Source organism: Poromitra crassiceps, assembly GCF_964638095.1.
Source record: "Poromitra crassiceps genome assembly, chromosome: 4".
Lineage (NCBI taxonomy): Eukaryota > Metazoa > Chordata > Actinopteri > Beryciformes > Melamphaidae > Poromitra > Poromitra crassiceps.
In genome coordinates this window covers 74,472,481-74,485,071 of record NC_139626.1, presented here as the reverse complement: position 1 = coordinate 74,485,071, position 12,591 = coordinate 74,472,481, and the positions used below count along the sequence as shown (strand labels likewise).

The following is a 12,591-nucleotide window of genomic DNA, read 5'->3' as shown; positions in this document are numbered from 1 at the left end:
TATCAAAGGCAGCGCTGAGGTCTAGTAACATTAAGATTGAGATTTTACCTGAATCAGTGTTCATTCGGATGTCATTTATAACTCTGATAAGCGCAGTTTCGGTGCTATGATGGGGTCGGAAGCCTGATTGGAAGGTATCTAGGAGATCATTGGAGGATAGAAAGGTATTGAGTTGTTGGTAGACAGTTTTTTCGAGTATTTTGCTAATAAAGGGAAGATTTGATATTGGTCTGTAATTGCTGATTATAGAGGGGTCGAGGCTACGCTTCTTAAGCAAGGGCTTAACAACTGCAGTTTTTAGAGATTTTGGAAAAATGCCTGTAAGAAGAGAGGTATTAATTATCTTCAGTATGTCGGTCGCCAGGCAACTGTAGACATTTTTTAGAAAGCTTGTTGGCAGGGTGTCTAGGCAACACGATGAGGATTTAAGGCCTCGTATCATTTCTTCTAGTTTCTTATGGTCAATGACATTGAACTGAGTCATGTTAATTAAGCACCTATTTTTTGGGTGCGGCGGAGCCACATTTGTTCTTGATGTGGAAATAGTTAGTCTGATATTTATAATTTTATCCCTAAAGAAGGTCGCAAATTCATTGCATTTGACATTGGATAGAAGATCAGGGGCAATTTGTGGGGGGGGGGTTTGTCAGCCTGTCAACAGTGGCAAAAAGAGTGCGAGCGTCATTGGTGTTTTTGCTGATAATGTCGGAGAAGAAGAATTTTCTGGAATTTTTTAGTTCCTGGTTGTAGGAGTGAAGACTATTTTTATAGATGTCATAATCGATGTGAAGTTTAGTTTTCCGCCATTTGCGCTCGGCTTTCCTACAATCTCTTTTTTTGTTATTTACAGAGGGAGCGTTTCTCCATGGTGCTTTTTTCTTACCGGAGATTAGTTTAGATCTAATGGGAGCTACAGCATCAATAGCCTTTAGGGTTTTAGAATTGAAGTTATCTAGGAGATCATTGACAGAGGCTGAGGAGAGGGAAGGGGCCAGCGAGAAAGCCTCCATGAACCGTGTGCTAGTGCTCTCGTTGATGTGACGCTTTTTGATGGTTTTTGACCGAGTAAGAGCGATAGGGGTGACCTTGAGTTCAAGAAAGATACAGAGATGGTCGGACAGAGCAACATCACTAGCTGAAAGAAACGATGACTCAAAGCCCTTGGTGATAAATAAGTCTAGGGTATGGCCTCGATTGTGAGTGGGCCCAGAGACATGTTGTAACAGGTCAAAAGTGTCAAGGAGGTTATTCAATTCTTTGGCATTATTATCATTGGGGTTGTCAATATGAATATTAAAATCTCCTTCAATAGTTAAACAGTCGTGTTCTATGGAGATTATAGAAAGGAGTTCTGAAAATTCATCAAAAAAACTACTAGAGTACTTAGGTGGTCTGTATATAATCAGTAGTAAAATAGAGGGAGAGCACTTCAGAACAGCGGCCAGATATTCAAACGATGAAAAGTCGCCAAACGATACCTGCTTACATTGAAAAACATCAGAGAAAATAATAGCTACTCCTCCCCCCTTCGAGTATTGAATGGTGATTCCCATTCGTGTGTGTTTATGTCTCTAAATGTTGTACGTTTCAGGACCGCAATGGAAATAAGCCGCAAGGCTTTATTGTGTTTTTATCCTGGGTGAACCTGTCTGTTTCCCTGTATCTGTGTTGACTTTTTCACCAAAATAAATCAATCAATCAATCAAATTCATTGGCCACCCAATTGCTCCAAATCAAACTGTTGTCCTCTAGATGTTTTGCCTGGAATGCCTCGTCTCTCTTCTTGGCCAGGACCACAGCCAGGATTTGAATGCAGTATCTAGCCTTCTTTATGGAATTCACATCACATACAGCAGTTGTCAGACCAGTGATGTTCAGATTAGCTGAAGTTAAGACGGTATCCAAGCCAGTTCCTTTTATCAACTGGCCAACACAGACCAGAGAAACCTTCTCAAGGTGCAGCCCACCCATGAAAGCGAAGTATGAATGAGAAAACTCTTCCCCCATGGCCCACTGTATCATCTTCTTGATGGCATAAAGGGGCTGATCAGATCCACCCACTGCAACTTGGCCTGGGTTGAGATATCCTGTGTATGATACTGCTATTCTCATGACATGGAGCTGAAGCTGTTCGGTGTTGCTAGCATGGTCAATCACTGGCATGATGCAGTTGATTGTTTTGGGGACATCTGTCTTGTCACGCTCCTTTGAAGCGTGGTGTGAGGTCCAAGTTACAGGCTGTAATAAATCAGATCCAATGTTCTTCATAGCAGCCATCAAAAAATCTTCTTCCTCTCCCATGCTTTTCTGAAACACAACTCCAAGCTCTGCATCAAATTCCTCAACATTGACAGTCTGTACAGGGCGATGGGACTCCTTCGAGACCTTCTGCTCCACTACGCTTAGGTATTCCTCCAACACGGTTTCCAAGCCCGGTGCATTAGGGTCAATGTCCCTAGCAGATCTTCTCTCTCTTGACATGCCTTCCCCTGGTTCCTGGGGAAACTGCAGGCAACTCATCGCAGTAGCGTTGCAGTTCTTTGTTGCTGTAGGAGATGAACTTTGTTCATTGATGTTGTCATCAGTGAATGTTGTGAATACACCTTGTTTCAGGACGTGAGGTAGCAGCTTTCCCTGTGATCTGAGGAAGAGGTATTTCATTGACAGGGAGATTTCGTCAATGCAGACAAGAGTAGCCGAGTATGAATGTGTCAGGCCTAGTTCAAATGTTGTCTGTAACAAGTTTTTGTTTCTGTTCATTGAATAGAGCTTCAGTGTCAGATATCCATTGACAGGCTCTTCCACCAATCCGTGCCTCTTTCGGATGACAGATTGCGATTGCTGTGAATCTTTGTTGGTTTTTGGTCTGATCCTGGTGTTGAAGCTTACGGTCTGGCACATTTGTTCAAGGTGCATCGGAAGGTCTTGATATCTCGCTGTTCCATCACAAAGTAATGACATAAGCATCTTTAGTTTGAGATTGTTATTTGTCCGTAATCCTTCTGTAGACAAGTCAGAAAGCCGTGTGCCTTGACTGTCTCTCCGGTTCTTTATGATTTCATCCCGAACAGCCTTTGTGACTTTGCAAAGTGAATCCAAAAACTCACTCTCACTGATTACATTGTCCAAACTACCCTTCCTAATAACCCTGTAATGCGCCCCTGTCTCTTTCTGCACTACATTTATGTCAAGGCGGCTGGCTCGATGCCCAAATCTTCAACTTTCTGCAGATAAATATTCTCAAGTTCGTGAAGATCAAAAACATTATCTGAACTGTCATCAATGAAGTTCTTTACTGCTTCCATGGCAATATACTCAGCGTACTGGATCATGTCTGGGGAGTTCTGTGATGAAATTCTTTCTTGCTTTATCCTGCCCCCCGTTGAGTTGTCTCTGTACCTAATAAGGAAGAAATGATCAATTATTAAAAATATGGTCCGACTATAGGTGAACTCTTGAATTGAACTTAAAACTTTGTTCTGCTAGCTTACCTGTTGCAGTATCTTGTGTGGCATTTGTTGTGATAGAACAGCTCCCGTGATCTAACATCAGTTTCGAGTAATCTTAGGATTCTGCCGTCATTCAGAACTTTGGCCATCATCTCTAGATTGTCTGTGAAATCCTTCACATGCTTTGCTGACTTCCCTTTTCCTGCAGCGGCATACAAGGGCTCTGATTTGTCCTTCCTGCGATGGTTCTCAATGGCTGGCCCTTCACAATAGAAGCACAATTCAGCTCCAAACGCAAGACTAGACCCAGCCTTTGCTCTAGTGTTTGCTCCAACAATCTCCTGATCAGCAAGATCCAGTTCTCGTTTGTGTTTACGATCCATCGCACGATTGAAATGACTGTTATTATAGCGATCATAGCACGTCTTGTGGATTTTATACCCATCCTGTAGAGTTGCTGCGTTGACACTTGACAGTCTTTGTGAAAAATTGAGATCCACATCATTGATTATCAGTCCATTATCCTCAAACAGTTTCAGTTGGTCAATCAGCTTAGGAGCCGTGACGGCAGTTATGTCTCTTCCTCCAGGTTCCTGACATGCATTTAAGAATGAAAAGCAAAATGTTGTACTCACTGCTTTCCTTTACGTTACACTTCTTAAGGAATAAGCATTAAAACTAACCTTGCAGACAATGCACAGGTTCTTGTTTACCAGTTCCATTGTTTGGACGGGAGATCATCTGATCAGGGAAAATCAGAACACTGTTTTTTTTGTTTTGTTTTGCACAAGTTAAACACCTTGATAACAGAAATGTTTCACTGCAGTATGGCATCATACATCCATCAGATCCAGATCCAATGTTAAACAATAATCTTTTCTGCATAGATACAAAAGACAGCCCAACAACAGATTGTCCATATAACATTAAAAGTGCAGTTACAAAGGACAACCAAACATTTCCACACAAACCCCCTTTTCGTAGCAATGGCCCACTATCTAACCACTGCACAGAAAAAAGGTTATGAATATGAGCTAAGGTGGAGGTAATGTTACTATGAGGTAAACCTTCAGAGATAAAATAACAGTCTCTTACCATCCATCTACAAGGTCAGGAACAAACTCACTGAAGGCCAGAAGACACATGAATATCATATGTTGTCAAATGTTTTCAGCATGTATGCTAGCTTTACAGAAACATATGCACTTCTGCATCTTCATTACCTGTGGAGTTAATCAGTTGAAATACAAACAGTGCCAATTTGTCATTGTGGTCAGAGGCAGAATTACATTTCTAGTGATAAGACCATCATGCATCATGTGAAAACTAGTTTTTCACAAATAACTGAAAAAGTAATGGTTTTAGAGTATATGTTTGTTAATAACTCTAATATAAATGTGGTGTTTCCGCATCTTTTGAGCCCAAGATCAGCTCTCTGTGACTTTCACGAGCCGAGATACAAAATTCCAGGTCTAAAAACTGGGCGTGGCCGTTTCAGGGACTTCGCCTAGCTAATTTTTTGGGCTCCTTGCATTTTTTTGTTTATTAGGCCCTAAATGAACAGAAAAACATTGGCTCAAATGTTAATCATTTTTTGCAGCCATTTTGCCTAAACTGACCAGACTAATAGGCATTAGTGTGGCCTCATGTTGTTGTGTCCTGATATTATTGATCTATTTCTGACCATCTCCTCATTTACCACTAAGTGATCTTAGGGGATTGCTATCTACCTCTGTGTTTTATTGTACTGTTGTTGTTGTACTGTTGTACTGTTGTACCTGCTAATAGTAAGTATCGTAATTTTTTGTACCATGTATCTTGATTGTTTAGACACTAGGATTTTCTTTTATTTCTGTATTTGATATGTACTGTGTGCGCACAGGACTCTGTGCGCCCAGGGACTACAGATGCAAATGAGCTCTTAGCTATTTCTGGTGCAATATATTTATTGTGTACTGTCCCTGCTCAAATAAACAATAAAGATAAAGATAAAGATTGAGCCGGAGCAATTCAGCTAAATCGTGGTCAAACCAGGGCCTGCGCCTGCTTTTTTGTCCACATTTTGAGGGGGGCATGCTTATTAATTACCCCACTAAAATGGTTGTAGAAACACACCCTAAGTCGATCAGACGAATGGTCCGTGAGATAAACCACTTTTTGTCTTGTCAGTAGGTGGCGCTATGCAGAATTGCACAGAGGTTGGCACTGCAATGGGTGTCTGTCTGTGTGGGGGGTGTCTGTGTGTTGGGGGGGTGGCGTGGTATTGGTCTCACGGAACTTTATATATGAAAATATTGTGCCGATAAGAGACAAGAAACCCTATTGGGCTTATGTGATGGTCTCTTACCTCAGAAATTAAACCAGTATTAACAACAATTACAGCAAAAACATACAATATAAACAAGAACAAAAGTAAAAAACAAAACATGGCAAGGTAAAATGATAGGGCCGCAAACACAAAACGACACAAAACATGACTCAACATGACTCACATTGCCCACCTAAGCAATTTTATTATAGGATTGTATGGGATGTAATCTGTGTTCCGTGCAGGTTACGGGGTGAAACTGCGACTTTGAAAATACTTAATGAAGCCCTTGACTCCAAACACTGTTGTACTGCCAAATGTATTGATCTTGCTAAAGCCTTCAACACTGTACTTCAACTCCTTTTGGGTCAGCTAAGAAGTATTGGTGTTACAAAACCTACCGTAGCATGGTTTGGTATATGTCTGGATGTACCCAGTCTGTAAAATCTGACAAATTGATGTCACAGGGAGGGCCACAAGGCTCCATCCTAGCACCCATTCTCTTTGCCATCTATATAAACAATATAGGTCACTCAGTAGTAGGGATCTGAAGAAGTGGGGCCTATCGGACAGTGCAGCATGCGAGTGTGGCGAGCCTGAACAGACTGCCGAGCACATAATCACCGGCTGCCCCTACAGCCCACCCTCAGAAGCTGGCCTTTTCGACCGGAGACAAGGGCGTGGCTGCATGACACTGAGTTGGCCATCTGATGATACACGAAAGAAGAAGAAGAAAGAAGTAATAGGGATGTCACGATATTTCGTCCCACGAAATTTCGCGATAGCAAAGTCCCACGAAATTGCGCGATATCAAAACGTGACGATATCGTGGAGATGAAAAAGTATATCCCGAGAAAAATAACCTCTGAACATGCTGCACTGACGGGCCGGCACTGATCTGTAGTCTCTCTCTATCTTTTTCATTACTTTGCTTGAAATGGGGACTAAACCGACGCTCATTAAATAACGACAAGATTAAATTTAAAGGTCCCATTCCGTGCAAAAGCTGTTTTTACTTGTAAATGCATATATACTGCTGTCATCCCTCCCTGTAATGAGTGGTCACAAGCTCAGAACTGCCACAGTTGGATTTGTCCCTATCCAGCTTCCCCCTGCAGTCTCCTTCAAGCCACGCCCCCTAACGCTCTGTTCCCCAGACGGGGTATTGGGACGTCACGATGGTCCTCAAGCATACTGCGCGGGTCTCTCTCACACAAGCTACCTGCACCATTTTGTCTATAGCCACAAAATTAACACTTCTAGCTGGAGCGACGCCAACTGTACGTGATCCAGCAACTGCGGAGGTGCATTCGGTAAGTCTAGGCATTTTGAGATGTCCTCTTTAGCATAGCAACCGTTAAGTTAGCGATAGCTCGCAACCTAGCGTGCTGGTCCACAGACGCTAATCTGATTGGCCGCTGGGAGCCTGGGGCGGGCTCTCCCTCAGCGGCCAATGGGAACTGTTAGTTCTGAATATATTATAGAAACAGACCATTCTTGGGAAGCGACGAGATGAGGAAGTGAGAACTCCGTCACAACAAACGGGGTTGCTATATTTTCGACAAATTAATCCAGAATCATGTTTTATGGACCAGAGACACACGTTTTTAAGAGGTTACAGCTGCACGAATTGGGACCTTTAAATTGATAGACTAATGCAATGCTGGCGAAGTTTGTGCAACACTTATTCACGTTCCCCGTGCAGTTAACTCCATGCGGACCGCGTGTTTCAGTGGATAACAGCAGCGCACTGGCTGTGTGTCTGCTGCCTGCACTGGCAGAGGCACGGACGGACACTCTGACAGGGAGACCCTGCCGGTACGTGGCAGGCGAGATGTCTCCCCTCATCTCTAAAGACTAGACCTATAGACTGAAATGAACTAGTTTGTGCCATTGTTTCCACGGGCACAACATGTCGGGTAAGCAGTTAATAGTATAGCCTAATCTCCCTCTGAATGCGTCTAATGTGCGCATAATAGGCTATCTGTCATTAGGCGATGCAGCTCTGTACTCCTGAAACAATTTCTAATTGTAGCCTACGTTACGATTACCATGTCTAATTGTACGAGTAACGTTAACTTGATACGTTTCAATCGTCAATTAACGCTCCACAACGCTCAACATACAGTGCAGTCAGATAATTCATTGAAGAGGAATCATCCTCTTAAGAGGATGACAATTAAATATGAAGATAGTAGCCTGTACACAGCTTGTTGCCTGCATAAGTTATTTAAGATATAGATTGGGGGCAGGCTATAGGGTACGGGGTACGGTGGCGCAGTCGGTAGCGCTGTCGCCTCACAGCTAGAAGGTCCTGAGTTCGATTCTCGCCTGGGACGCTATGGGCGCTGGAGTTGTGACCCCCCCATATCTTCAGTGCCTACTCCCCAGGTGGGCTATCTCGTCAAAAGGGCCTTTCTGTGTGGAGTTTGCATGTTCTCCCCGTGCCCCCCAGGGGGTTCCTCCGTACATAACCCCCCACTAAAAACATGCAGAAGATCGTCATCCGACCAGTGACGACAACATCTGGTCGACAACAAGTTGGTCCCCGGACGCTGGAAAGAAAAAGCGACCACTGCTCCTGGCCTGCCCCCTGGAGGAAAGGACAAGCCTGGATGGGTCAAATGCAGAGGACATATTTCACTGGCCACCGTCAGCATGAGTGTGTGTTGTGGCCGCATGCATGTGTTCATGTGTTCGTGTGACAATAAAATCGGGCTGCCCGTCTGAAATCGTGTTTTTTTAAGATTGTATAGTTTATTTTTCTTTTAGTCCTACCATGCAACAAACGTTTAGTTTGTGACAGTGTGACACATTATATTGCAATATAAGCCTCATCTTCCATGTTGTTTTCTATTTATAACAATTTCCAACAACAGCATTTGTTTTGCATTTTGTGTATTTCAAATAAGACTATTTTTCCAGTCATATATTTTCATTATTCAAGTTTTGTAAAAAATTAATAAATATCGTATCGTTATCGTGAACCCAATATCGTGTATTGTATCGTATCGTGAACTGAGGGTATCGTGAACTGAGGGTATCGTGACACCTCTACTCAGTAGGGAACTTCTCTATGCTGATGACACTGTTTTAATACTCTGCTGACCGCTCCCCAGATGCTGTCCTAAAAATCCTTCACGATAACTTCCTGAAATTCAGGTGGGTTTCTCTGCCCTTGGCCTGGTCCTTAACACCAGTAAAAATAAGGTCATGTGGTTTGGCAGAAACAATGTCTCTCCAGTTGGTGCAATTACATTCGCTGATGGCCGATAGCTTGAGTCAGTCACCTCCTATCTGGGAGTTTGGATTAGCAGCACTCTGACAAAGCTCCAGAGCAAGATCAAGACCAGGCTTGGCTTCCTGTGCAGAAATTGCTCCTCTTTCACTGCTTCTGCCAAGCTCACCCTGATCCAGATGACGTCCAGATTACGTCCTTCCTCTGATTATGGCGATGTAATCTAGATTGGCGTGCAAGGGAGCTCTCGAGCGATTAGATGTCCTTTGTCATTCTTCCATCCATTTTGCCACAAATGCTCCTTGCAGGACACATCACTGCACACAGGCCCCCTCGGCACTGATTGGCTAATCATTTGTTCGACCCAGGAAATCACTTGTTGCATATCACGATGCCAGACCAGAAGCAGCCAAAACTTAACCCACTCCACTACCGTAACATCAATAGAAATACTATAGTCATGATAGTACTAATTTGTTCCCACAGTCATGCACCTTGCAGACTTACTATATTCTTGATGGAAGTAGTAGTAGTGTTGCTGTACTCATAATAGCATTACTAACCTGTTCCTTGGTAGAACTTGGTGCAGTTTCCATAGACGATGTCTTCTTGTTTCATGTCAAATTGAGGCAGAGCAATGTCATCCATCTGAACTGGGTCAGACTGCCACATGAATACTAGGTCACTGGTGGTATAACCAACTAGAACACAACCATGAAAGAAGTACATTAATATCAACAGCAGTAAAACCTTTTATCCAGGTTATTTTGGTCATACGCTCATATGCTATTAGATTAAATGAATGTTTCCTTCTATTTCTCAGTTGGTTTAACAAGAGACAGAGTTTAGGCCTACTCTTCTTCTGTAGGCTTTGATGTTTTAAATGTTTAACGTTCTCCACATGATATTCCACCCATGTGGCCACATTCTATGGCACATGTTTACATGACAACGCTCCCTGCATAAAAGGGCAATCGGGGACTGTAGCAGTAGATTCCCTGCCTACCAACATGAGCGGTGCATGTTTGCATCCTCGTGTTACCTCCGGCTTGCTCGGGCGTCCATACAAGCACGATGGGCTGGTGTCTGCGGGTGGGAAGCTGGATTGAAGGTATTTGTCCTGGTCGCTGGACTAGCGCCTCCTCTGGTCGGTTGGGGCACCTATTTGTGGGGAAGGGAACTGGTGGGAATAGCGTGATACCTCCTCCCGGTGAAGCTCCCACTGTCAGGTTGAAAATAAGTGGCTGTCTCGGAGGAAGCATGGTGCTAGTCTCAGCTCTCCCCAGATCAGCAGAGGGTGGAGCAGTGATCGGGGCAGCAGGGGGGAAATTGGCCAAGTACAATTGTACAATTCGATTTTTTTTTTTTGACGGTGCTACGTGGATCAATGCCCCCCGCGTCTCCTATGGAGATATTGGAAGTATTGAATGTGTATAATCTATTTTACCGACCAGCTAGGTGGCGACGGTCCTCTCCCGACAGAGAGAAAGTCAACCAAAAGCAGCCGCCTCCCGCGGCTGCTTCCTCCATTCTCAAGGAAATGGCTTGGCGATTTTACAGTCAGAAACGAACGAGCCTCATTCTCATACTGTAGGCGGGGACGCTTTCGCGCTGCTGCGGTGGGGGGTTCCAGAAATGGACTGGGTGAGCAGCATAAAGCCTAGAGTCGCACGGGGCTTCATCGGGGCTCTCAAACCCAAGAGACGAGTGAGACCTATCCACACTCGTTGCCAGGGAGGGAGGCTGCTCAAACTCGCTGCCAGGGAGGGAGGCTGCTCAAACTCCCAGCAGCAGAGCACTCGCTTGTGACAAACGCAGGCTGAAAGCCACTAGACACGCCCACAGAGGGAGGAGTTGAAGGAGAGGGCGTTCGGAACTATATTGTTTGGATGTCTGATCTCTCACTGATGCCAAAAATAAATGGTTAAAGTGACTGTTCTGCCTGTTTGATTGAATTTCACAAAACTGCGATTATCTCAGCTTTCACTCTCAGACGCTAAAACCATGCTGTACTCAACGGCTAATATCTACATAACTACTAACTCTACAAACTAACTCTTTTAGACAGAGAAAGCACACATTCTATTAGTACTTTTGTGAACTTTGTGTTGACAAACTCCAAGCAGAAAATAATCCTCGGCTCTTGTAAAATGAGCCAGAATCCTCAAAAAAACGGCTTGGCAAAAGCTACCTACAGCAAAAAAAAAACGGCTGGCAGTCAATGTGTTAAACGACCCTCAAACTCCGCTAGATTCATCGATTTCCTGTTCCGAAGTGTTGCAAAGAAAACAGGTATTTTTATAGGGCTTTACTGCATTTGTATTTCTCAATTAATGCAACCAATCTGCAGCAGTGCATCACCATTACTGACTTACACACACCATGCACACCACAGCATCAAAAATTGTTTGGAGTCGCTGTCTTGCTGTCTTTCCGTTTTAAATTTAGAATTTGGCCCCTCCTTTCATCGCTGTCATTGCTCGTCCATCGTCAGGTATCCCAGCATGCTTTGGAAGGCAATGACAGAGGCATCCAATACACAATGAATGGGCAACAGTGACTCCAAGCGATTTCCGGCACTGGGTCATGCATGCACTGTTACATTGTGGCTCTGGTCTGCACACGAATCGCTATCACAACGCTGCTGTATAAACCAAAGGCCAGAATGCAACAGCACTTTGCCGTTTTATGCAGAGACTGTTGTCGTCTAAATGTGGCCTATAACAAAAGGCTAACTAAACCCCAGCACCAGAAACCCAAAACACGACAACACATATTTTCACTCAGAATGATTGACAGAGATGCAAAGAAAGGCTCCACAGTTACATCCTAAATGCCCATCTGGAGGTCTAAAAAAAATAACCAGGCTACAAAAACAGAGATACCTGAAGAAAAAAAGTTGTAAGTAGTGTGGGTGTAGATCAATTAAGTGTACGAGTAAGGGGTATTGAAGTAGGCCTCTGACGAGTAAGATATATTGAAGTAGGCCTCTAGTAAGAGATATTGAAGTAAGCCTCTGATGAGTAAGGGGTATCGAAGTAGGCCTCTGATGAGTAAGGGGTATCGAAGTAGACCTCTGACGAGTAAGGGGTATTGAAGTAGGCCTCTGACGAGTAAGATATATTGAAGTAGGCCTCTAGTAAGAGATATTGAAGTAAGCCTCTGATGAGTAAGGGGTATCGAAGTAGGCCTCTGATGAGTAAGGGGTATCGAAGTAGGTCTCTGATGAGTAAGGGGTATTGAAGTAGGCCTCTGATGAGTAAGGGGTATTGAAGTAGGCCTCTGATGAGTAAGGGGTATTGAAGTAGGCCTCTGACGAGTAAGGGATATTGAAGTAGGCCTCTGACGAGTAAGGGATATTGGAGTAAGGGAGAAGTGATGGGATGGCTGGATCAGAAGCGTCCCCGTAACTCGCAACTTCCTAATCGAAACAGAGCCAGTTTGAATCCTGATGTGTCCCATTTTTACCCCCAAACTAGAGCTCTCAACCAGCCTGGAAATTTGAACCTCCCCGGGTTGAAGCCCGAGCCCGGATCGCCCTAGATCATCACACAGTAAGAGGCCAAGCCAGAGAAAAAACCTGAAAAAACAAACAA

At 43.9% G+C, this 12,591-nt stretch overlaps 1 protein-coding gene across 1 annotated transcript in view; it reads right to left on the bottom strand.

The window, feature by feature from the left end:
• The window catches only part of LOC310774948 (glycine receptor subunit beta-like), a gene marked incomplete at both ends in the record, with an annotated part of 179,746 nt that overhangs the window by 53,325 nt on the left and 113,830 nt on the right, over positions 1-12,591 (bottom strand). The window contains one exon of the mRNA XM_083635038.1: positions 9,559-9,696. Within this exon, the coding sequence (XP_083491164.1) occupies positions 9,559-9,696 (138 nt within the window). The remainder of the gene's footprint in view (positions 1-9,558; positions 9,697-12,591) is intronic.